Source organism: Pongo pygmaeus, chromosome 21 (assembly GCF_028885625.2).
Source record: "Pongo pygmaeus isolate AG05252 chromosome 21, NHGRI_mPonPyg2-v2.0_pri, whole genome shotgun sequence".
Taxonomy (NCBI): Eukaryota; Metazoa; Chordata; class Mammalia; order Primates; family Hominidae; genus Pongo; species Pongo pygmaeus.
In genome coordinates this window covers 10,725,900-10,750,702 of record NC_072394.2, presented here as the reverse complement: position 1 = coordinate 10,750,702, position 24,803 = coordinate 10,725,900, and the positions used below count along the sequence as shown (strand labels likewise).

Below are 24,803 nucleotides of genomic sequence, written 5' to 3'. Positions count from 1 at the left end.
AGTAATTATCTAGTACTCAGAGAAATTTTAGACATTGGGATTTCTATCTATACAAAACTACTCTATAGTTTAAAATTTGAAAAACATGGCCAACACACTGACCAGTCTTCTTAGTAAGGGAAAACTATCAGTAAGTTAAAGCTGACTTACAGGAATAATTTTAAATATATGTATTTGCAGTCAAATAGTATTAAGTGAGTATTTTTAGTTACTCATTGCTTGTGGCTAAAGAACAAATTTCACAAAACACAGATAATTTCACATTATCCTCTCAAACAAATTTTATTTGTATTCTGCTCTAACAAATATAGTATGAAGGCAACAGTTGTTTTTTAGTGTATGGCACAGATGAAAAGAAACAAACAGATTTAGAAGCAGTCCAGCATTTAAATGCTGGTTTAACAAAAGAGGCACGTATTATCCTATTTAGCAGTTTATACCAGATATCAGAAGCCATTTTTTTTTCCTTGCAAGCAACAGACTACATTTATTTGCATTAAGTAAAAACATATCTTGATCAAGAAAATTACTTTTTTTCTGATTTTCCTTTATATCACAAATGTCAGGGTAAGGCAAATCCTTAATGAATCATGTAATAAAAACCCTATTCCCCAAGAAAATATATTGAACATATTCTGCTAACTTTGTTATTTTTCAAAGCAAAGCCGACATGCACCACATACAGAGAAATGTCTTTTCAAATCAAGTGCATCAAGCAGAACTGTATTAATTCACAAAGAGGCTTTTCAGTGTTTCATAGAAAGATTTACAATTAGCTGCAGTGATTAATATGTGACCCAGTATCACAGACAGTGATTCGGATGCCTTCTTTTTAATCTTTTATGAAAGAAGACTTGTCCATCATCTGAATAGTTACCAGCTAGAGGAAACGGCCCTTTGTCTCTCCTACCGCGAGGGCCATTTTAATTAGAACTATTATGTTGAAGGCCTACTTTGATCCTCTGTATGCAAACATGACTAACATAGGGCTATTTTCCTCCCTCCCTCCTGTAACCCTTCATGCCACATAGCTGGATTGGAGTTTGGTTGGAAATTGACATCCAGAATTTATGTGCAGGAAAATCAATCAGCTTTTCAAATCTATTCCATTGTACAGCCTGTGCAATGGCAGCACCAGCAAATAAAGGTTTTCTGTGTTCAGGTGTCTTTGACCTGGCTATAGTTAGATTGTTAATATTTCACTATTGAATTGGAAATTAACTTTATCATTTGTTTTAAAGCATAAAACTGTATAGCCAAATAACAACCAAAAAGCATGATGAAGCAAAAATGAAAACACAATCTAATCATAGATGGAAGAATAAACAAATTCAGGAGTGGGGCTGAAGATATTTATTCCTCATTCTCTTAGTTTCCTGGATACAAAGATTACTTTCATTCTTCTAGAATTTTTAGGCAGAGAGAATTCCCTCCTTTCACTTCTACCCCACCCACGTTTGAAATAAATGAGTAAAATGACTGTCATTGATGATAAGGAGAATGTCAGGGCTGGATAATTCCCATCCTGGCTGTTTCTAGCAAGGACATTAGGTCTTTTCCATCATTGTTCATTAGAAAATCTCTGTCCCTCTGTTTCTCTCATGTTTTTTTCAACTGTAACTCATTACTGAGGCTAAGTAGCACTAACATTTGGGAGTCACAAGAAAAATGAGCTTCTAGCAGATTGCACTTGTCAAATACTTCACAAGAATGATGGCAACTTTCAATTGAGTTATAAAGATGGCATGAAATGTAGAAACTGTCAATATTTGGATGACATCGTTTCTTGGATTCTTTAAAATGAGCCTTTTCCTTACTTTTCTGAAAAGCAACAACATCTAATGGCAATAGAGGATATAGATGCTTCCATATCAAACTGGAATAGCAACAGAAGGCCATAATCCCATATTATGAGGTCACGTAAATGTCATTCTTGCTGATGTCTTGATTTTATTAAAAAAATGTTGTTAGAATATATTGCATATGCTGAAGTACAGCTTGTTAACTATTCCAGTATATCAAATAAGCCATCCAGAAGGGGTAACAAATTCAGAAAGGCTAAAACCAAAGTCATAGGAAGATAAGAAGATGAATTTTCCATCAAAAAAAGTGCAAAACTGAAGATTTTGATGGGATATTTAGAAAGCTGAACATCCTTTTATTTTAGAAATAATAATCCACTATTTTTCTCCCTCTGTTATGAAAAATAATATAAGTAAGTTTTAGTTCTAAAGCCCTTACAAGGAAGATGGATTTAAGAAGATATGCAACAAACGATATGTTTCCACTGAAAACAATGACATGACTTTGGAACCAGGGGAGGCTGTGGGAAGTAGGCATCTGGCCTCATACTGGCTCTAGGATAGATATTGGTGATGATGCCTGGCATCCTCAAGGTCGCCATCCCTTGTGCCCACTATACCACTGGCATCTTGGGTTTTAGTCCTGCTGCCCCACTTCAGAGCTGTATCCTCCCCTTCAGGGTTTTCTGGGTGAGGGGACCAACCATCGAATCAGCCTTGAACTTGGCATAAACAAGTGACAGCATTTAAACACAGGCCAGGATGGCAGAACTGCAAGCAAAAGCTCTAATTTCCTGTAATTTCAAATGAGACTACTCTGTGGGCTGTCAAGCCTTGGGTGAAGACAGGATGTTCTTTTATGGAAAACTCATAGCGATTTCAGGAGGAGCTTTTGATATTCATAGGCATATGTTTGGGTCCTAAATGCAGTGCCCCTTTTCTTAGCTTTTAACTGTAACACCTAGTAAAGGGCCATCCTTTACAGTTATGCAGCAAAGAGTCACCTCTTGCTGGTGGTCTCCATGTGAAGACCTCATGAACCAAGTAAGCTCTGCTGAAAGTCAGTGTCAAAAAGAAGGATGCACCTGCCACCCTGGTTAGGAAGGAATAGACCCAGATGGCTGCCAGGGCCCACCCTTCTGTTATGCCTCTGCACTCTGCTCTGGAAGTAATTCAGCTTCCATATTTCTCATTATCCACTTGGAACAAATTGTGCCTTGGGAATCCCTGAAGAAAATATTTTCACCTCATTGTCCAGACCTTTTCCAAGTGGTTTCCGAGGCTTTTGCCCATTTTCTATCCTGTCTCCTCTGTCTGGGGATTATACTGCTGCTGGGCTTATTGATTCCTAAAATTTAGCCTGCAGCTTATCAAACCACTGTTTTCCTCCCCTTCCTTTGAATAAACCACTGTGTGACCAGCTTTGTGAAATAACCGAGAAAGCAGACAGGGGCCAGGATACACATGTGAGTGTTCAACCAAGCCACTGTGACCCTGGGGCAAAGTTGTAAGAGAAAAGACAGAAATTACAAGGATAATGCCTGAAAGATGTGTCAACATGGGTCCCTCCACCAAATTAAAGGAAACTTTTTATTTCTTTTTTTTCTTTCTTTTTCTGCAGATAAATGGAACAAAATGCAGCTGGAGAAATTAGAGTAAAGGATTCCCCGTCCTTCCATGGGACTTGCCTTCCCCCCACCCCCACCCTCCTCCACAGCGTGTGCTGCTATCTTCCTGAGCTCCCCCAGAGCCAGGAGAGGCCTTGTGATGCTGAGGATTGTCATTTAGTTCCATTTCTTTGTTCCTTCGCTTCATCTTGTGCCCCTGCTGAAGACAAAGAGAAGCCATTTGTTAGATTAACGATAAGACATCTTCACAGGCTTAGCAAGGAATACCTTTTTAATATAGCCATTTAAATGTCTCTCGCCCCTCACATAGGCCCAGGAATATCTTATTTGACTATCAAAGAGCTTTAGATATCTGAGCTGTAATTGCTGGCACATGGTATCTTTAAAGAGCATATAAATCACTGTTAATAAATGTATGCCACACTGACAACGAGCTTTGGCTGATGGGGACGATTAACTCAATTCTTCCAAGTATTCTTTGAAAACTGTAACCCTGAGTTGATGTGGCTTCCCTTTTCAGGCCCATGCACACACTCTAGTTTCCAGGCATCAGCATATAAATAATAACAATTTTCATAATGCTGCTTTGCAAAAGTCATTGATGGTTATGCCACCACTTCAGATTGTACTTATTAAATTATCTGCCTTATTCACTACCCATGAGAGGACACTAAGAAGACACTGTGCCTTGGAAAAGCCTATACTCTTTCTTTTTTTTTAGATTTTTAAAATTGAGGTATAATCCGCCTACAGGAAAACACACAGATCTTAAGCATACATTTCAATCTGTTTTGAAAAATGCATACATTAAACCCACACCACCATCAAGATATACATTATCTCATCACCCCAGAAAGTTCCCTTCCCTATTACCCCACTCCTGCTGGAATGAACAAATGATCTGATTTCTATCTCCATAAATTAGTTTTTTTCTGCCCTAGGACTCCCTGCAAATGGAATCATACAAGTATCTCATTGTGTCTGTCTCCTTTCACTCAGTGTAATGCTTCTGAGATTCATTCATGTTGCTGCTTTGTTAACAGTAATCTGTTCCTCTTCGTTGCTAACTAGAATTCCCATGTATGTATATGTCACTTTTTAAAGTTCATTTTCTTGCTGCTAGACATTTGTGTTGTGTCAAGTTTGGGGCTTTTGTGAGCACATCTGCTGTGCGTATTCTTGTGCAAGGCTTTTGTGAATATAGGTTTTCATTTCTCTCAAATACTCGGGAATAGAATTGTTGGGCCATAGGATGGATACATACTTAATTTTACAAGAAACTAACAATTTTTTAAAAGTGGCTGAACCATTTTGTATGTTCCCCAGCCATGTATAAGAGTTCTAGCTCCTCCACATCCTCTGTAACATTTGGTGGTGGTAACTTTATAATTCAATACTAGTGGGATCATGGCGGGATTTCCTTGTCGTTCTGTATTTTATATCTGCATTCCCTGGTTTTCAGTAATCTCAGTCCAAATTAAATCAAACCTGGAAAGGTTTGGTGGGTATCAATCAAATACACAGCCCTACACTGCCTTATCTCCTTGTAGAAATCTTATTGAACTTAACACGTCTTGGTTATTCTCTTCTTCTCCTTCATGTCTCTTCATGTGTCTTTTATATTACTTATTTTAATTTTTTTTCTATTGTTGTTAATTATTTAGTGTTGCTCTTTTCTTATTGTTTTATGTCTGCTTTTATTTGTTTTGTCATTCAACTGTAGTTATTTTATAAAATCTTCAAAATTTCCTACTCTCTTACCTTCTCATAGTGCTAATTGTCCTGTAATTTTACCTACTGACTCTCACTCAAAATGGATCATTTCCTTGTGTGTTCTATAAGTCTTAAAACTATGAATTCAACTTCAGAATTTGTTTTTCTTTTGCAGAAATTCCATGGGGTAGTTTCATATTTCCATTTGCCACATACACCAGGGATCACACTGGTCTGTAATCAATTATTAAGTTCATTTTTCAATTTGTTTATTACTGCATGACTTTGGATCACATAAAATTGTGTTTCAAACTCACAGGGTATTTGCGGTTTCTATCTATCTTGGGAGACTTTTTCTTTCCCCATGCAGTACCTGGTGCAGATCCAAGTCTTTCTGTTAATTTCTTGAGCTAGAAGTCCCAGATTTATTTATGCAGAGGTATCAGTTCCAACTCCTTACCTTGAGTGGTTCAAGGTCCAAGGTGGGCATTAAAATGCAAGACTGTGGCCATAAGGCCTGTCTCTGTATCAACAATCTGAAGCCCCAAATTTAGTGGCTTATAACATGAGTGATTCATTATTTCTCATGATTTTACCATCTGGCCTGGACTCAGCGGGACAGTTCATCTGCTTGAGGTGGTACCTGCTGGGGCCAGAACATCTGAAAGGGATTCTCATATTCTAGGACTTTTCTCCATGTGACCTCCTTCATTCTATAGGATAACCTGGGTTTCTTCCAAGGTGTCTGGATTCCAGGCAGCGAGCATTACGAGAATGCAAAAATGGAAGTTACAAGCCTCTTAAAGCTCAAACTAGAAGCCACACTCAGTCTTCCATGTTTCTCCAGAACCAAAGGTTCAGATTCCATGACCATCGTTACTGCCCTCAAATACTTGTTGAAAAACATTTACATTTGGAAAGTGCTCCATTGATGCATTTAACCCTCCCACTGTTGTATCCTTATGCTATCCCTGATTTTTTACAATTACAAATTATACAACGCCAAACATTCTTGTATTATGTCTTTGAGCTCTCTAATTCTATTTCACTGTATTTCTTTAATTTCCTTGAAAGTATGATTCATGGAGCAAAGGTTCCCTCTTCCTGTCAAATGACCAGATCATCTTAACAAACCCTTCTGTGTAAATATTGCTGTGGGAGTCAGTGACGTTGCACAAGTCATTCATTCTGCTTCTGTGACAACTGTGTCCAGAAACTCGCTATTGCTTAGGGAGCAGAATTTTGAATTGGAGTATTTAAATTTCCATTTATTAGCCAGGTGACCCTGTGCATGCTACTTCTCCTTCCTGGAATTTAGTTTCCTTAAACTAATTTTGGATTTTAAGGTTTGATACCTGGCCTTTAATCCCAGCACTTTGGGAGGCTGAGGCAGGTAGATGACTTGAGATCGGGAATTCAAGACCAGCCTGGCCAACATGGTGAAACCCTATCTCTATTAAAAATACAAAAAATTAGCCAGTCTCGTGGTGGTATGCGACTGTAATCCCAGCTACTCAGGAGGCTGAGGCAGGAGAGTCCCTTGAACCAGGGAGGCAAAGGTTGCAGTGAGCCAAGATCGTGCCACTACACTATAGCCCGGTGACAGAGTGAGACTCTGTCTCAAAAAAAAAAAAAAAAAAAAAAAAGTTTTGACACCTGATTCATTTGGGTTAACATATAAGTTCATTTTTATTTTCAAGAAAAATATCATTTTGATATTAACCAAGAAAAACAGACTAATCCTGGCACTTTATCTGGACACTGGTAACACAGGGAAGAAATAATGTCTGTAAGAAAAAAATCTAGACAAGAAGCCTATAGTTTATTGGCAGCAAAAGGGTAAAAGGAAAGGAAACACTGAGGAGCTTGCATTTAAATTGTTCAGGTTTAGTCTCACTTCATTACTTTTTAATGGAAACTCCTCAACCGTATCATTTCTGCAGCTTAGCAGGGTATTTTAAATATATAAAGAAAGTGAAAAAAAAAAGGAGAAATGTTTATAAGAACATGTTTGTATGAGCTTGTATTTTTAGCAGTCTTATGCTGTACATGCATTACACAGATACCATTACATTTAGTTTTATAGGATGTTCAAGACCACACAGGAATAAGACATGTATTCTTTCACACATTCCCAAATTTTATTCTTCCATGATGCTGGAGCACAAGAGTGGTACAGCCAAGCCTCTTAGGAAAGTGTAGAGAACCATCAAGAACATGCAGTGAGTGCAAGGAGGTACAGGGGGCAAGGGTGTCAACACATTATTTGTGCCTTACACTCGATGACCCATGATTCATTTATTCCATAGGTTTTTTTCTTTTTTTTAACAACTAAATATTTTAAACCAGAACTTGGAACAGTTATAAGAGCAAGCATAATTTCCTTCTTCTAATTCTTCTCATCAGCCCTCAGGGTATGGAAGAGGATTATAGACCACTCAGGTAGCAGTGTAAAGGAGGCTTAGCATGACTAGCTCCATTTTGCTCCCCGCTGCCCCCATCCAGTGATATCTTTTAGGTTGATTGCTTTTGCTCATCTCTTCATGTAGGGTGAGCTAACTATGGCAGGAATTTAGTTTATAGTTCAACTTTAAAACAAAGATGACAATAGTTCCTTCCCAAAACTAACCACCGAAGAGATAAAGACAGTATGCACACAAGTAACAACATTATGTTAAAGATTTATAGGAGCAATGTGACCTGACCAAGGGCAAAGAAATTTCACAACTCCCCCTTGTACCCTTGCTGCAGTCCAAATGTCTGTCACCTCTTGATTTCAACCACCTCTCTCTTCCTTTTCCTCAAAGAGAAAAGGAGCCTAAAATTCTATCAATTTAAGGTGATTCTTTAGGACATTAATTTACCATCTTCTTGGTTTGCTGGCTGTTGGAATAAAGTCATTTTCCTTGCCTCAACACGTTGTCTCTTGATGTATTGGCTGCCATGAAGCAAGCAGTACTGGCTTTGGACTCAGTTACACTCATCATTCTAAATATATTTTAGTCTCTACTGAGAGATTTAGAATGTTGGTCTGGAAAAACTCCTAAACATGGTCTGGACCAGGCTTTTTATTTTCCTGGGAGTTCCCTCAAGCTCATTCAACATAACAAACCCCGGCTTTTTCTTTTCCTGGGAGTTCCCTGAAGCTCATTCAATGTAACAAACCTTTGTGCAGATGCACGGGTCCACAGGTAGTGGTGTGAAAAAAACAGGACCTAAGGCAGGCTTGTTTCTGACCAAACACACTCATATTCCTTTATACAAACTCCAGGGCAAAGATCGAGTGCTATGCTTAAAGACAGATATACCAAGCAACTCAGCAGGTAGCTTCTAGAAAAGCAATGCTTCAGAATCAGCTTGGAGTTTCTGAAATAATTTGACCACTCCAGGAGGCCAGGGGGTGAGATGGATGGAGACATTTTTTACTTGTCAAAGCACAGAAAATCAGGGTATACATGATTTGAATGTGCTGTAGCTCATCTTTTCCTCTTCAAGATGGCAAGCTTCTAGGGGTGATCTTTCCCCTTACACTGTGTTATTTGGTTTAAAGATTTTCAAGGTTTATTCCAAGCCATGCTGTGGGAACTTGGCAAAACCAAGGGAAATCCAGTATGTCATTTGCAAATAGTTCTTATGGCTGGTTGATCATTGAAAATCTCACCACAAGGGGCATCTTACCTATTAGTTGATCTTGTTGACTCTCTGTTGGGTCATTTACCTTGTCAACCTGACTATTCATTTCAACTGTCACCAGGAAAAAAAAAAAAAAAAAAAAAGTTAAATATTCATTAAACCTAAATCTCTGAGACACATTAAAATGACCCGTGATTTGATACTTTCCTGATTTCCTATTTGATGCCTCTTTTCCATTTGTTTTCATTCATTCAAGATTTTGGGACTATTCTTGTAAACTTTTACTGGTGGGGGTAGAGGATATACCTCAGACGCCCCCTTCAAATCTTATGTTGAAATGTAATCCCTAATGTTGGAGGTGGGGCCTGGTGAGAGGTGATGGGATTGCAAGGATGTGTCCTTCATGAATGGTTTAGTGCCATCTTCTTAGTTATGAGTGAGCTCCCATGAGATCTGGTTGTTTAAAAGTGTGTGACATGTTGCTTCTAGTCTTGCTTCTAGTCTGGCCATGTGAGTTGTATACTCCCCCTTCCTCTTCAGCCATGATTGTAAGCTTCCCAAGGTCCTCATCAGAAGCAGATGCTGGCACCCTGCTTCCTATAAAGCCTGCAGAACCATGAGACAATTAAACCTCTTTTTTTTTCCAAATTATCCAGTCTTGGGTATTCCTTTATAGAAACACAAAAAAGGCCTAACCCAGTGGGGGAGGGCAGGATTGCCTCTTCCCTCAACTGAAACTGAGTTGTCACTTCAGACCAGATTTTTGGGTTGACTGTTTGGATGTACATATTATGATTCTTGGATAAATGCAAAGGCTTTAACAGATATCTAAGAAAATAAAGAGAGAAGGCAAACCAAAGCACATCACTGACATACAGAGAGGTAAGCAGCTCGCTCCAAAATGTCAATATCAGGCCAGTTTGGTTTGCCATACTTTCAATTTCGAATTCAAAACAGACCTTGTAGACTTGCCGATGTCTGCTGTAGTGGCAGTGAGCGGCCATGAAATAAAAAAGCCAACCATCTAACCAGATCCCATAGTCGTGATAAAACATGTGCTTTTACCTGATTCAGTGTATTCTATGTGAGCATTTGCATAAAAATAGAATGCATGATTACTGCCATTCTCCAGAAGTAGCCCAGAGCAGGCATAACATTCACTCTAAAAATTTCCAAGGGTCAGTAGGTTTAATTACATTGATATTTTTTCAAGCATCAAAGTCCACATTATAAGCTGAGAGACTGAATATACAAATAGACAATGGCCAGATCATACATAATGATAGAATTCTGATGTAAAACCTCCGCAGAAGCTAGTCTAGGCAACCAAAACACAGTCTCTGCAGCAATTGACTCAGAATGGTCAGGACTTGGTCAGTGACTGTCAGCGTCCCTATTTTTTACCCCTGCTTCCAACTTGGGACCAACCAGGGAAGGCCAAATGTATTCCCTAATTTGGCCTAAATAGTTAGAGAAACAACTATTTGAGCCTACCTGATGTAATAAGTATTTGATTCCACTGGCCCATAGACTTTAGGAGAACCAGAATTGGTTAGGTGGTCAGTCATTTAAGTATCTTGCCATTTGGGTTATTTTAGCCAAAGGAAAAAAAACAAAAAACAAATTACTTTGAGTTGATAATGACTTAAGGTGCCCCACTTCTAGTTAGCCATGTCCAGCTTCTCTATGCCAACAACCTCCAATCAGAGCATGCTTGAAGTATTCTCTTTTTTTAACCTATAAAGGGGGGTTTCCCATCCCTTCCCCACCTTTGAGCCTGCCAAACACAAGTGATAATGGCCACCCTTGTTATAGTTACCTTTGAATAAGTAACCACTGTTTGTTCTCATTTGGGTAGTTTTCGTTTATTTGAACAAAAGCAACAGCCTGTATCTCCTTTTTCACAAACAGGAAATTAGTGTAAAGTAGTGGCAGATGCTGATTTTCACACTTCAAAGAGGCTTGAAAGAGAGAATGACGTTACATGGCATCCACCGAACTCTCTCCCAATAAGGAAGGTTTTAAAAGCAGGTCTCAGTGTTCTCACCTGCAGACTGCCCTGAGTTTCTAATGATGTGTGAACTCATTTTAAACCCCATAAATAAACTGGCCCCAGATGCAGCAACCCTATGTAAGTATAAGCATTCATCCACCGTCCATCCTGCTCTGCGAAGTTACTGTGAATTCACCCTTCTCAGTGTGGGAGTGTGCAGGATAAAATACAGGAGAGTTTTCCTTTTCTGTTTCTTCTTCCAACCAAGGGATACTAGTTCTAAAACCTACTAATAAATGGTACAATAAAAAGCACCCCATCACCAAATAAGTTTGGGAAAAGCAACTTTAAATCATGTTAAACAAGTCTCTTTACCTCTGAGACTTCTGAGAGCCTGCAATCCTCTACTGTGTATGGTGCATCTCCAAGTGAGGACTAAAACTCAGTATTTCACATTTACTTCTCTTTTATTCATGGGCCTGATATTCCTCAAAACATGATTTGTAAATAACTAGTTAAGAACCATGTCTGTAGCATCACAACCAAGCTGAAGCAGGTTTAGTTCAATTGCTCATAACTAACATGCGGTGGCTCTTAATGGATGGGTCTGGGGCTTAAAAACATTGTTCTCATGGGCAATGCATGCCCATGAGTAAAAAGCCAATTTGGGCAATATAAGCTGATGGGCTTATAATTAAGGGAGGCAATTCAGGTGATGATAAGCCGGTGGGAACAGGGAATACCTGGTATAGGAAATTCTATTTAAAACTGCAAATAACATCCACCATTGGCTAAATTTTTTCCAAGGTCGTTATCAACTCAAAGTAATTTGTTTTTTTTGTTTTTTTGTTTTTCCTTTGGCTAAAATAACCCAAATGGCAAGATACTTAAATGACTGACCACCTAACCAATTCTGGTTCTCCTAAAGTCTATGGGCCAGTGGAATCAAATACTTATTACATCAGGTAGGCTCAAATAGTTGTTTCTCTAATGTAAGTAATGGTATTTCAAAGGGCCCTTAGCATCGTTGTGCAGGGGAAAAGGGATATTAACATTCCTGAGGCTCAGACTCTTTAGATGCCTACAAAATTAGATGTAAGTTTTTAAAGGTTGTTTGAACATTTATTTTTAAGGTGCTTTTAAAGACTCACTATGTTTTTAACCAAGGCAATGGATGTGATACAGTGGAGTGAAGTGATGAAGGTACAAGAACAATCTTAGCCCACACCCAAGGTAGGGCTCTCCCGAATGCTGAGTGGAGCAGGGTAGCAGGAGGCTAAGTAGGCTAAGTACCTTTTCCATAAAGTTCACTAGATAGACTTCAGTTCAGTTTAGTCTTGAAAGTATCTATTGAGTCCTCAGTATTATAAGATATGATTAAACCAGGACATATGCTGTTTTAAAACAGCTAGAAACAGTTTTTTTTTTTTTAAATAAGAGGTTGCCATTTTTATTAGTTTGTAGTACAACATGGTTTTTGAAATTTACTGTGTTCTAACCAAATATGTTGCTTTATAGAACAGATAGCTCCCTTAATCCTGGATTACACATAGAAAATATGCCAGATTTGTAGTTTCCATGGGCTCCAATAGCTCAGAACCTTACCATCAGGACCTGGAGTATTTTCTAGGTCACTGAAGCCTTCACTTTTCCCAGGCACCGTAGGTGTGTCCTCGCCTGGAGCTGGAAGAGAAAAAGACCACAGTCCCTGATTAATAGAGAATTATAACAGCTGAGGGCCAATCATTTCTGTCACCCTCCATTGCCCTTTTAAATTCAAAAATACTCCTGGGATTCAACTTCTTTTGCAGAAAATGTTAAAAGAGGAAACAGAGGGTTGAGTTGCTTGAATACTTTTGTATGGCCTTCTAAGTTCTCTTTAATTTGTGAGATGATCACATATATACATATATAGTTTCTCAAATTAGAAATCTGGTAGCATGACAGCAGGAAAAGTTGATTTCCTTAGAACAACCTACAGTTTAAATTTAGGGAAATGTGTCTGTATGCATGGGTGGGTGTGAGAGAGAGTTTATGTAGTTTAACCTTAGAAGAAGAAAAAGAGAAAATGAATTTTGCCTGAGGCATGCCTGAAAGCTGAAAGATTCATTCTCCCCGTAGTGAGAGTTTTTGTTGTTGTTGTTTGTTTTTTAAACAGAAACAAATGGTTTAGTTGTTTCCTTAGGAGACCTCTGACGCTGCCATTTTGGATTGCTGAGAATTTAGTCGTCAGTAGATTTCCTTTGTGACTGGCCTCTATTTGCACAGCTTCACAAGGTGCTTCAATAAGATGCTTCGATGTAGTAAACGAATTGTGTTTCATATTGTAAAAACATTTCCAGGTATTCAAAAGGACAATCATTTCTTGCTTCTTAGTTCAATCTCTCTTAAGTTTTTATTACTTGAAGAGCAAGGACATTTGTAAATACAAATACATATATAAAGTGCTAGAAAACCCATAATTTTAAAGGTTTTATGATTCCTGTACATTTTTAAAGAGAGGATTAAATTTATTTTCATTACCTGATTACTTACTGTGCCCAGAGTATGTTAAACTTCATGTGCCTATTGATGAGAAAAAAGCAAGGACAGGAAAGATCCAGTTTATAATGTCCACAAAGGAAGAGATCTTCAGAGGTAGAATTTGTACTCTTGATAATGGTGTATTGAGGTTGACAATTAAGAAATATGATTCAAAGCTGACTGGGCTCTGAGCTTAGGTAGATGAATGGCAGACAGCTCATTAATTGATGACATATAAAACAAGCAGAGTGAGAAAAGAAGAAGAAAGTCATTTTAGATTTAAAGCCTGAAGTGCAGGGGCATTTATGTGAGATATAAAACAAGTTTTGCATCTAGCACTGAGGAGAGAATTATGAGAAGAGAATTATGAATGGAACATGTGGGTATTTGGGGGACACCAAGATAGGGTAACATTCGTAGTATGACAGTAGATGAAAGAACTCAGGAAAAGGATAACACAGGGGCAAAAAAGGACTCATGGTCTCCTCAACTCTTCAAGGACAAGATGAAAGTCACTGTGTCCACAGTGCTTTTCACTAGCTCCTGAGAATGAGGTCGAAAAGGAAAAACAAAACTTGGAACTTCCAACTGGACTTGTTAACACTATATAATACCTTTCCCACACTGCCTATTCTAGAAATATATCATTTTTCAATTGTTCATCAACATACTCCTTGGACACACAATTACCGAAGAAACCAATTGGTGAACTCCCCTAAGCCTGGGAGCAGGAAAACGTTGCTAATTATGCCTTAGAACACAGAAGTAATAGGGAGCAAGAACAAAATATTTGACTTTATAAACATAATAAACCTTTTAATGGAAAAAATACCAAAAGAAATGTTTAAAAAGCTACAAATTGAGGGAAAATATTTGTACCTTTTATCATAGACAAAGTGTTACTACAATCTTTAATATATAAGGCCTTCTAAAAATGGAGATGAAGAAGACCACCAACTTAATAGGAAAATGGACAAGAGATTTAACAGACAGTTAATAAAAGAAGATATAAAAATGGCCTGCAAAACACATGAAAAGGTAATTTACTTTGCTAACAACTAAAGGAATGCAAATTAAAATTATAATGAGAAAGGGATTCTGCCTAAGGTGGACTGTAATGATTCAGACTAACCCTCTACCAAGAACAGCTAGAAACACTGAATACATGATTTAAAAATAGCATTGTAAGGCCCCAGAGTGCTATGAATGCAGGACAAACCCGAGGAAATGCAAAATGATGAAGCTGACATTGCACATGTGTCAAGAAGTTGAATAGAGCCTGCAGGTGTTTTGTGAGGCTGGGGGCAGGGAGCAAAACTTGAAGGTTGGGTTCTACCAAGGAGAGGTACCCTGCTAACCACCTCAGGTTTTTGGTGGGGTCCCCTGAAGGGTTATGTCCTGGGTAAGAATGAACTTGAAATAGACCATCTCTTTAAAAAAACCTGAAGTCCAACTTTTAATTAATATAATTCCTGATTGAATTATAGTGCTCTGCTGTCAGAAGCAAAAGTAAATCTTCTCTGGAGGAAGATTAAAAGCCTCAAGTTATCTCTACAGTTTTTCAAACACAGTGTCGAGAATTCAATACGAAAATTACCTGGCATTTCAGAGGAACAAGAACAAGTCACTGAAAACCAAGAGAATAAAAGAGATGACATATGGATAGACATCAGAGATCCAGGTATTGCAGATGCAGCTTAAATAACAATTAATGTATTTTGGAAATTGGATGCCAAGTTGAATAATTTTTATGGCAAAGTAGTTTATCAGAGAGCTGGATACTTTTTCAAGAGTCAGATGAAAATTCTAGAACTGAAAAAAAAAAAAACCCCACGAAAACAAGTTAAGAATTAAACAGGTGATTTTGAAAGCAGGTAGGCCCAGTTGAAGAGGAGATTAGTAAGCCAAAAGCTAGGTCGGAAAAAGATATAAAGCCTAAATTGCAGATGAAAACCCCAAATAAGAGTGAAGGAACCATATGAGATAGGATTTATCATATGTAAAATGGAGCAAAAGGAATATTTTAAGAGATAATGTCTGATAATTTGCCAAAATTAATGAAAGATATCAGATATCATCTCAAACCACTGTTTCAAGGCTGTTATGATTCCGAAGCAAAATTAATGAAAAAAACTATCACTCAGTCTAATCATTGTGAAACTGCTGAAAACCAACATTAAAGAAAAAAAAAGTTATCTAGTGAATAAAGATCCATTAACTTCAAAATAACAACAATAAGACTTATAGATACATTCATAACAAAAATAATGGAAGCCAGAGATGATGCAATGACATCTTTGAAGTGTTAAAAAAAGACTTTCAAATTTGAATTTGAAATAAAATATTTTTCAGAGAATACGACTGAGAGAATTTGGTGTCCACAGACCTATACTGAAGAAATAGTTTCCACTACCCTCAAAAAGAAATAAATGTGAAAGGTAATGTGGACAAAGACCTTCACATCATTATGCAAACTCTCTTACACAGGACAAACCACCAACCATTAAAATACATTTATCCAAACATGCTAAGGGAGAGGAAAATAAGCCAAAAGACTCCTGTACAGAATATATAAGAAATAAACATGCAAAATAACCTTGAAAACACAGGGAACCCAACAGAAAGTGGACAAGACACAAACAGACGTGTCACAAAAGAGGACAGTGTGGCTGGTCATTTAATTTTTTCAATAACTTTGACCAAATCTCATAGCACTTAAAAGCCTTGGCTTTTTCACTAGTAAAATGATTATAAAATATTCTGACCCATCTTAACTCTCTGGGACATCATCAGACCTATTTAAAATATAATATTATTTTTATATGAAATGATTACTGTCGAAAAATTAATTGATAAGTTCTATCTAAGCATTACTTTCTTGACTATTTTCTTAGGGTCCTTGTTTCTGATGGGATCTAGAGGTACCTGTAGCTGATTCTTTCAGGAAATATCTTTCTAAGTTGTTACTCTCAATGGTAATAACCCTGGTTACATTACTATGGAGAAACCCTTCTGGTATCACAGAGAACTTTCTCTCTTTTAGTAGGCATAATTCTAGTCTATTAAACAATGCTTAGTGAAATAAGGGAGGGTACAAAACACTTTCAAAAGTTAGGTGAGAGAGAGGAAAAAGTTGAAGAAAGCAAAATGCAAATAGCAAATCAGAAACAGTAAACATTTAAATTTCTAGCCCTATGCTTGTTCTTCTAACCTCATTTCACAATGGAATGTGTGAGAAATCTCAGGTTGTGCCACAGTATTGGCATAGATTAGTATGAGATTCAATGGCAGATTTGAAATCCGTGAAACAGAGAGAAAAAAACAGAAATCAAAGTTGTAGCTCCGTATACCACTATATTCCTGGAGCAGAGGGAAGTAGAGTCTGTTAGATCTGCCTTCCAAGACTCCAATATCATGTTTGGTAGAGATTGTTCATTAATTTAATATCATGAGTGCACATGAGGTTTTCATGTATGTGTGGACATGCACTGTGAATATGATGCATATGTGTGCAATGGTATGTTTATGTGAATTTGCATGTGTGTGCGTGCATGTGTGTGTGTGTTGTTTGTTTGGAAAGTGGGAGAAGAATGACAGATATTTCTTACTGTGTCATGCATGTGGAACTGGTACTATCCTAATAGCTTCTACATTGCCGGGCAGTGCAACTGGATGCCCTACAGAAATGAATCCATTTCACATAGACAACATCATCTGATAAAAACAAAAATGGCCTCTGTGGCCTATTTATTACAGTTTGCCTGTCCCTCCTTCCATTTTGATTGCTGCTGGTTGAAACACAAACAAGAAGTACATTCTAGAGCTCCTAGCAGGGGATAAAAGATGCAGAAATAGAGAGAGTCTGGGACATTCAGTACTATTTTCATTTTCTATCAACAACTGCAACTGTACTGCTCAAACCCTGGATTATAGCAATTTTTTCTAGGTTAGTGGAGTTACATAAAAAGTAATAAATGAGGCAAATGTCATCATAGAAGAAAAGATACTGAGATGCACACAGAATGTAGTTAATTAGACTTTTAAATATATAAACGTGAGAGATGTTGGGGGGGGTCCTCCAAGCTTTTCTTTTGAGATGTGTATTGACAGTAAACTTCGCACAACAAATAGAATTACAAGTAATTATTTGGCAGAATCTGTAGTTGCATAGGTGACATGATAGGTACAGAGAGCAGGGCCTGTCTGTATTCAATTGTACTGAATTAAAGTGGTATCAACCGAAAGCAAACCTTCTTGAACCACCTTGACAACTTTTGCCATACCTATGTTCCAGCTTCACTATTAATGTAATTGGATGAGATAATTCGTTCAGAAATGCTTCCTTCCTACCTGCCACCCTCATGGGAATCTACTTCACTCTCTCTTGACGCTGGGCTTAATTATGAAATTTGCTTTGGCCAATGGGATGTTAGCAGAAGTGTGTCAAGGAGAGACTTGAAATGCATTTGACAGTTGGGGCTTTCCTTCTCCTACATTTTACCCCAAGGATAACATGCTTTAGGGGCAGCTCATCTGAGGAGGATGAGACCAGGACTCAACTCACAGCTGGACATACTTCCTGGCCCAGACTAGTGGCAGTTGATCCTAATATCCATGAGCAAAAGAACACATAACTGTTCTAAATCCCCTGAGGTTGAAGATGGTTTGATATGAAGCATTATTGTGGTGATAGCTAACTAACACACATAATAATATACTTCTAATCGATTCAGTTCTAAATTTTTCTTAATTTTGTCCAATAGAAATTACAGCTATGAAATCTTGTGCTTCATTTGTGGCTACTTTTTTAACATGCCATAATGTGTTAATCTCTACATCACCTAAAATCATCTATCAAACTACAAATGGTGCATGTACAAACTTTGAGAAACACTGAATTAATGTATACAAATGAGAAGTCCCTTAACAGGCTAAACTCTGCTCACTTCTTTTCCTCTGGGTAGATACCCAGCAGTGGGATTGCTGGATTAACTGGGAGTTCTACATTTGAAAAAGATACTTGCACATGCATGTTTATAGCAGCACAATTCACAATTGCAAAATCGTGGAACCAACCCAAAGGCTCATCAGTCAATGAATGGAAAAAGAAACTCTGGTATATATATAATATATAATATTATATATCTATAATATTTTATAGATATATAATATTTTATATACATATATGATAGAATACTACTCAGCCATTAAAAGGAATAAGTTAACAGCATTTACAATGACCTGGATGAGATTGGAGACTATGATTCTAAGTGAAGTAACTCAGGAATGGAAAACCAAACATCGTATGTTCTCACTGATATGTGGGAGCTAAGCTATGAGGATGCAAAGGCATAAGAATGATGCAATGGACTTTGGGGACTTAGGGGGAAGAGTGGGAGAGGGCGAGGGATAAAAGACAACATATATGGTGCAGTATATACTGCTCAGGTGATGGGTGCACCAGGATCTCACAAATCACCACTAAAGAACCTACTCATGTAAGGAAATATCGCCTGTACCCCAATAACTTATGGAAAAATAAAATAATAATAAGAATAAAGTGTTAAAACTGAATATAATACCAAAAACAAACAAACAAAAAATAAACTGTGCTCACTGTGGTATGGTTCTAAAATGGAAGAAAACTGGTCTTGGAGTTTAAGGCATCTGCACGTACATTTAACTCCCAAGCTCAAATGGAAGAAGGCTATTATTCCACATGCACAGACACAAATTTATGCTCTTTTTAAGCTAATGATTGTTGGAAAAGATGAGCTCAATTAGATTTCATTTTCCCCTAGACTTCCCAGTTCACTATCTAGGTCTAGAATGCATGTGCAAATAAGTGAAAGTAGATCAAAGACCAATTTAATGAGGAATAACACAGTGTCAATATCAACACCGGCTTGAAGAGAAGCTGAGTCCACGGTACACTATACCATAATGATGCTTTCCCACAAACTGCTCCTTATAATGAAGTTACCAGCACTATCTAAAATAATCATCATGTGGTTCCAACAGCCATAAACTAAATAAATTTGACTTCTAAAAGAGCATTCCAGTCCTTGATAATGGCATGGATTTATCCATTCACACAGCTGTAGTAATGTCCAGGTTTCATATTCAGGTATTTTGTGAAAATCCATAGGGGTGCAAGGGGTAAACACTTGCTCTTAAAATTCATCCAGTGTGAAAGGAGGCAAAATAAAACAGGTAGCAATTTACCCCACTTTCCCTACAACAAATGCCATTCAACAAACCACAACTCCACCCTCTAGAAATTCTTCTCTCATTGAGTATGCCTTTGTATTTTTCTCTCTGTTTGTCTCTCCCTTTCTCTTTTTCCCTCCCTACCCCCTACTGTGATAGGTTCTGAACCTCAAGTCTGCTTACTTCTGGCTAACGTTCTCAGAGGTGTCACTATTAGTGAAAGGGGATGGAGTTTAACTCATTAGACTTAGGCAGAGCTGATTTCAAATCCAAGTCCTGGCATTTCTATTTATGTGATTTGGAGGCAAGTTCTGTTCACTTCCAGAGTCTTGGTTTTGTCACTTGTAGAGGGAGTTAATGATATCTCTCTCATAAAACTGGAGGATTGAAAGACATAATGACTGACTATCATAAATGCCTGATTAATATTTATTGGCTACTTCTGGGTATCTCTTTATCACTGACCCTTAAGAACACAAACTTAGCTGAATCACCTCTTCATATCATTCAATAATTTATCACATATCCCTCCTCTGGGGTATCATTCATTCATTATTCTATTATACAGCCAGCATATTATGCTGCATACCTACTATGTATGAAGCTTAATTGAAAGAGTTAAATGAATTAGAGCTCTGATGTAGCTAGATTAAATCTCAGAGGAGAAAGCACTGTTGATTTTCGGCATTGTATTTTTCTTTTATTCCTTCTCCTCGTCCATAATTAGCTTTCTTGCATTCTACATCTACATGAAGAACAAATAAGCATCAAAAATAAAATGTCACACAGTTTCTCTTTCTGACTTTGGAACAAGATTTATTCTTTTCAATTTACTATAGGTAAATTGGTCCAGTCTTTATTTAAAATTCAGATTCCATATAAAAACTTTATTAACATGTAGCTATTTTACTCTCAGTCTTTAAGTTTTTAGTTGGAAATGGGCTGCTTTAATTAATAAGTGCCAAGAATATTGTTTTTAGTCAAAAATAATGTTTAAATTCTTTAGTCACAGTCACGCAAAATAAGTCAAAGTCTTTTAACCCATTGTGCTGCTTTTCAGAGGCATTTTCAGTTTTTACCTCTTAGTAGGTAGGGTGTCCAGAGTCTTCCCCTCCTCTCCTGTCCTTCCTCTTACCTTTTCTTCATTTTCCTTTTGTTTCTTCCTTTCTTCTCTCTTTTTTCCTCCCCTTCCTTCTCTCCCTCCCTTCCTGTCCTTCCTTCCTCTCTTTCCTTCCTTCCTCCCTCCCTCCCTCCTTCCCTCTTTTCCTCCCTCCCTCCCTTTCTTCCCTTCTTCTCTCGTTCTTCTTCCACCTTTCTTCCTGTATCCTAATTTTTTCCCTCCTTCCCTCTTTTCATCCATCCCTCTTTCCTTCTTTTCTTTCTTCCCTCTCTCTTTTCTTCCTTCTTTTTGTCCCTCCTTCCCTCCTTCCTCTACCTTCCTTCCTGCATCCTAGTTCTTTCTCTCCCTCTCTCCTTCCCTGCCTCCCTTCTTTCTCCTTCCCTCCCCTCTTTCTTCCTTGAATTTAAGACTTATTATTATGGACACTTTCATGTTTTATGAAGATTTAATTAACCAAAACAAACTACAATTTAATGAGATATTAATGTATAATTTTTTAATGTCAAGTTTCATTTTAGATACAGAGGTACATGTGCAGATTTGTTACTTGGGGATATTGCATGATGCTGAGGTTTGGAGTACGGATCCTGTCACCCTGGTGGTAAGCATAGCACCTGATTGGTAGTTTCTTCACTCACTCCACTCCCTCCACCCTCCAAGGGTCCACATTGTATATTGTTCCCATATTTATTCCATGTGTGCTCAATGCTTGGCTCCCACTTACAGGTGAAAACATACTATATGCTAACTTTTTTAAATAGCATGCATTTATTTCTAAATAGAAATAAAGATAAAGTTCAATAAACCTAACCCTTAAATAACTGTAGTGACATCAAAAAACAACAGAAAGGACACTTACACATAATTAACACTTTCAAACTGCTCAGAAAAATGCTAATGAAAAATGACCCTGAACAACTCTTTCCATGTTAAAATGTTCCTATTATCTTCCCAGAAAAAAATAATGCACACAATTCCCATCTCTTTCATTCTCTCTCTTTGCTCTTCTCCCACTCTTGCCCTACTTCATACCCTCTCTCATCTCAGTTTTCATTTACTTAAAATATAGATGATACTTTGTATTCTCTGCAGTCTGGCCTTTTTATGTTCCACACAAATATATGTATTTATAATATGTACATACTTTATTAACAGGTACTAGCAAATGTGCATTGATTAGTATTGCATTTTAATATGTGCATTGATTTTAGTGCCTATTCAATATACGCATTTACTATATATCAATGAGCATGCCATTGTAATCTGTGTTAATATCTCATTGCATAAATATGTATATATCATAATTTCTTTATCCAGGCCCACATCAGTGGACTTCTGATGTGTTTCTACACTGTTGCTTTTACAAACAGCTTCAGTGAATGTTCCTTGCACTTATATTTTGGAAAGATTTTGTAAATATTTCCCAAGGATGAATTCCAAGTGAATTTCTAGATCCAGCGTATGTGAACTGTTAATCTTTATAGATGTTACAAAATTTCCTTCCAAAAATGTCAGATCAATCAGATCACTTAGAGCATGATAATGATAATGATAATGATTTCTCCGCAATCTCCAGCAATGAGTATCCTCAAACTTTTCAGGGAAGAAAATAGTATGTCCTCATTGTTTTGATTTACATTACATTATGAGGAAGTTACCCTTTCTACCTCCCTTCTTTTCTTCCTCCTCCCTGTCTTTTGTCATCTGTTTTTATATTTTACCAATTTCCTATTTGATTGTTTTTTTTCCATAATTTTTGTATATTCTAAACTAAGAAAATTAACCCTTCCCTGTCTAATACTTTGTGAATATTTTCTCCTGAATTGTCATCTTTTTATTTTCTTTAAGATACATTAAATAAATTTAACTATGTATTCTTCTAAAAGTTTTAGGTATTTTTAAGTGACGTGTCATGTGCCAATATAACCATAACATTCTTTATTAAAAATCGTTAAACTTATCAAAGATGTGTTTCAGGACGAGATTTCTGTATTGATTTTTTAAAACATGGTTTGCCCATTAGATCATCAATTCAGCTTCCCTTTGTTTTAAGACATCTTCTGTTCTATACATTGACTTCTAAATTTCAGGGACACCAATCATTCTCACGTAGAGCAATTTTTGTGTTTTCTCTTCCATATGTATTATATTTTCACTGTGAAAATCTCAACCTTTTTTCTTTGTCAGTAATTTGGTCTTTGCTGTTCTTAACTGATTTATTTCTCTAAGAGTGGAAAATTTATCTCCTTAGTTCTTACATTTCAGATCAGTTATGTTATTTTTATCACTGCATCTTCAAGCTTGTTAACATTTTTTCAAAGTTCATCTGTGGTCATTGCAGGGAATTTGGATCTTTCTCTTGGGTTATGTTTTCTTCCACAGTACGCTCTTCATCTGCCCTTTACTGGGTTGCGTGCTCACTTGCTCTCTTCCTTCCTTCCCTCTCTTTCTCAGTCAAGGTTTCAGTGTGCTTGCAGGGTGATGTGTATGCCACATGCATGTCAGCAAGCTGCTCCTTTCTATCGTGCTCTGTGGCTCCTTGGTCCTCCAGCAGCTGCCTAGAAGCCTTTCATTTGGAGATTTTCCTTGGGAGGGGTAAAGCAGCCATATTCATTGTGTTGGATTTCTCAGCAAGTGTATAGCATATCCCATGCCCAGCCCAGGTTCCCTCAAATTTGTCTGCACAGTTGCCATCTTGGACTTCCATAGTGGGGGCTATCTTTGGGGCTTGGATTTCCCATAGTGGGCACCATCTTTGGGGCTTAGATAATTCCTTCAATTCAACATGAGACTCAGAACTTTCCAGGAGAAAGAGTCAATCTGAAAGTTCCTCTATTCTCTTTTGCTGTTTTCTTTCTTAGCCTTCCACACTAGCAGGTGATAAACCCTCCGCAGCCTTGTCAGAGAGCGAAGGTGGCTCCTTCTTCAAGGAAGCATCACCTGGGGCCTGCTAGCACCTCCTTCCCTGCTTCTTGTTCACTCCAGAGACCTTGCCTTATGTACGTCCTTAAATTTTCTATTTTGTGAAATTCCCGGGATTTTGTTAGAGATAATTAGTTCTAGTCATTTGTTATTGGTCTGCCTTTTCTTTCCCATTTTCCTTCGGAGGTATTGACATGGAGGATTACAAAGGTTATTCTTGTTTCTCTGGGGAAAGATTGAGTAAAAGGTGTTCATGGCTGACTTCATGCTCTTATGGAAATTTCCTTGGCCTTTTCTCTCCTAGTTAGGGAGGTAAATGGTAGCTGGTGTGATCTTAATCAGGATGATTTCTGAGCCTGTAGAGTTAGGGATGGGGTAGGGCAACACCAGGCTCGTTCCTTCCGCACATTTCCAGAAAGGTGCCTTCCTTTTGCTGGCTACCCACCCTTTCTTTCATTTAATTACTATTTTTGTTGATGATACTTGCTTGCTTGTTTTACTTCTCTTTCTTCATATTGTTAAGTTTGGGGGAGAGTAAGGTTTTAAAATGTGACTACACACCACATTCTTTCACTCAAGATCAGGTGTTCAGAGGCTCTTGATTCTTCTGGGTATTCGTTGTGGGTGTCACATGCACCTGGCCTTTGCCAGCAGCTGGTTTCAAGAATATTTTTCAAATGATGGTTCTGATCAGATTTGACATGATGGATTAATATTTGTGTCCTCCCAAAATTCAAAGGTTGAAGCCCCAACCCGCAAGTTAGTGTATTTATAAATAGGGCCTTTTGGAGACAACTAAGGTTAAATGAGGTCATGAGGGTGGGACTGTAATCTGATAGGACTGTGGCCTTATACAAAGAAGAAGAGAGAAATCTCTCTCTGCTCTGCCATGTGAGGACACAGTGAGAAGACGGCTGTCTATGAAACAGGAAGCAAATTTTCACCAGAAACCAAATTAGCAGCACCTCGATCTTGGACTTCCAGCCTCCAGAACTGTGAGAAATACATTTCTGTTGTTTAAGTGCCCCAGCCTATGGTATTTTGTTATGGCAGCCGAGCAGATGGATACACTTGATTTACACTTAGTCCATGCTTCTTTAGGACAAAGATACAATTGATTGTATGCCATCTGTTACTCACCTAGTCTATTTTTTTCCAAATAGCCTCCATCCTAAAGCTGCTACTTGACCACTGAACCTCTCTTCATCACTTGGACAAACATTGTAGACACACACATTTGGCCCCCTCTCCAAAGTCAA

The 24,803-nt window shown here is 37.7% G+C and overlaps 1 protein-coding gene across 6 annotated transcripts in view; it reads right to left on the bottom strand.

Moving 5' to 3' along the window:
- Window positions 1-256: 256 nt before the first annotated feature.
- The window catches only part of MACROD2 (mono-ADP ribosylhydrolase 2), a 2,112,402-nt gene continuing 2,087,855 nt past the window's right edge, over window positions 257-24,803 (bottom strand). For 4 of the 6 annotated variants that reach the window (XM_054468214.2, XM_054468215.2, XM_054468217.2 and 1 more), the window contains 3 exons: window positions 12,375-12,452; window positions 8,822-8,887; window positions 257-3,629 (listed from right to left, as the gene is read on the bottom strand). In XM_054468214.2, coding sequence (XP_054324189.1) covers window positions 3,583-3,629; window positions 8,822-8,887; window positions 12,375-12,452 — 191 coding nt within the window. In that variant the 3' untranslated portion in view covers window positions 257-3,582. The remainder of the gene's footprint in view (window positions 3,630-8,821; window positions 8,888-12,374; window positions 12,453-24,803) is intronic. The other 2 variants (XM_054468216.2, XM_054468219.2) reach the window with 2 other exon arrangements.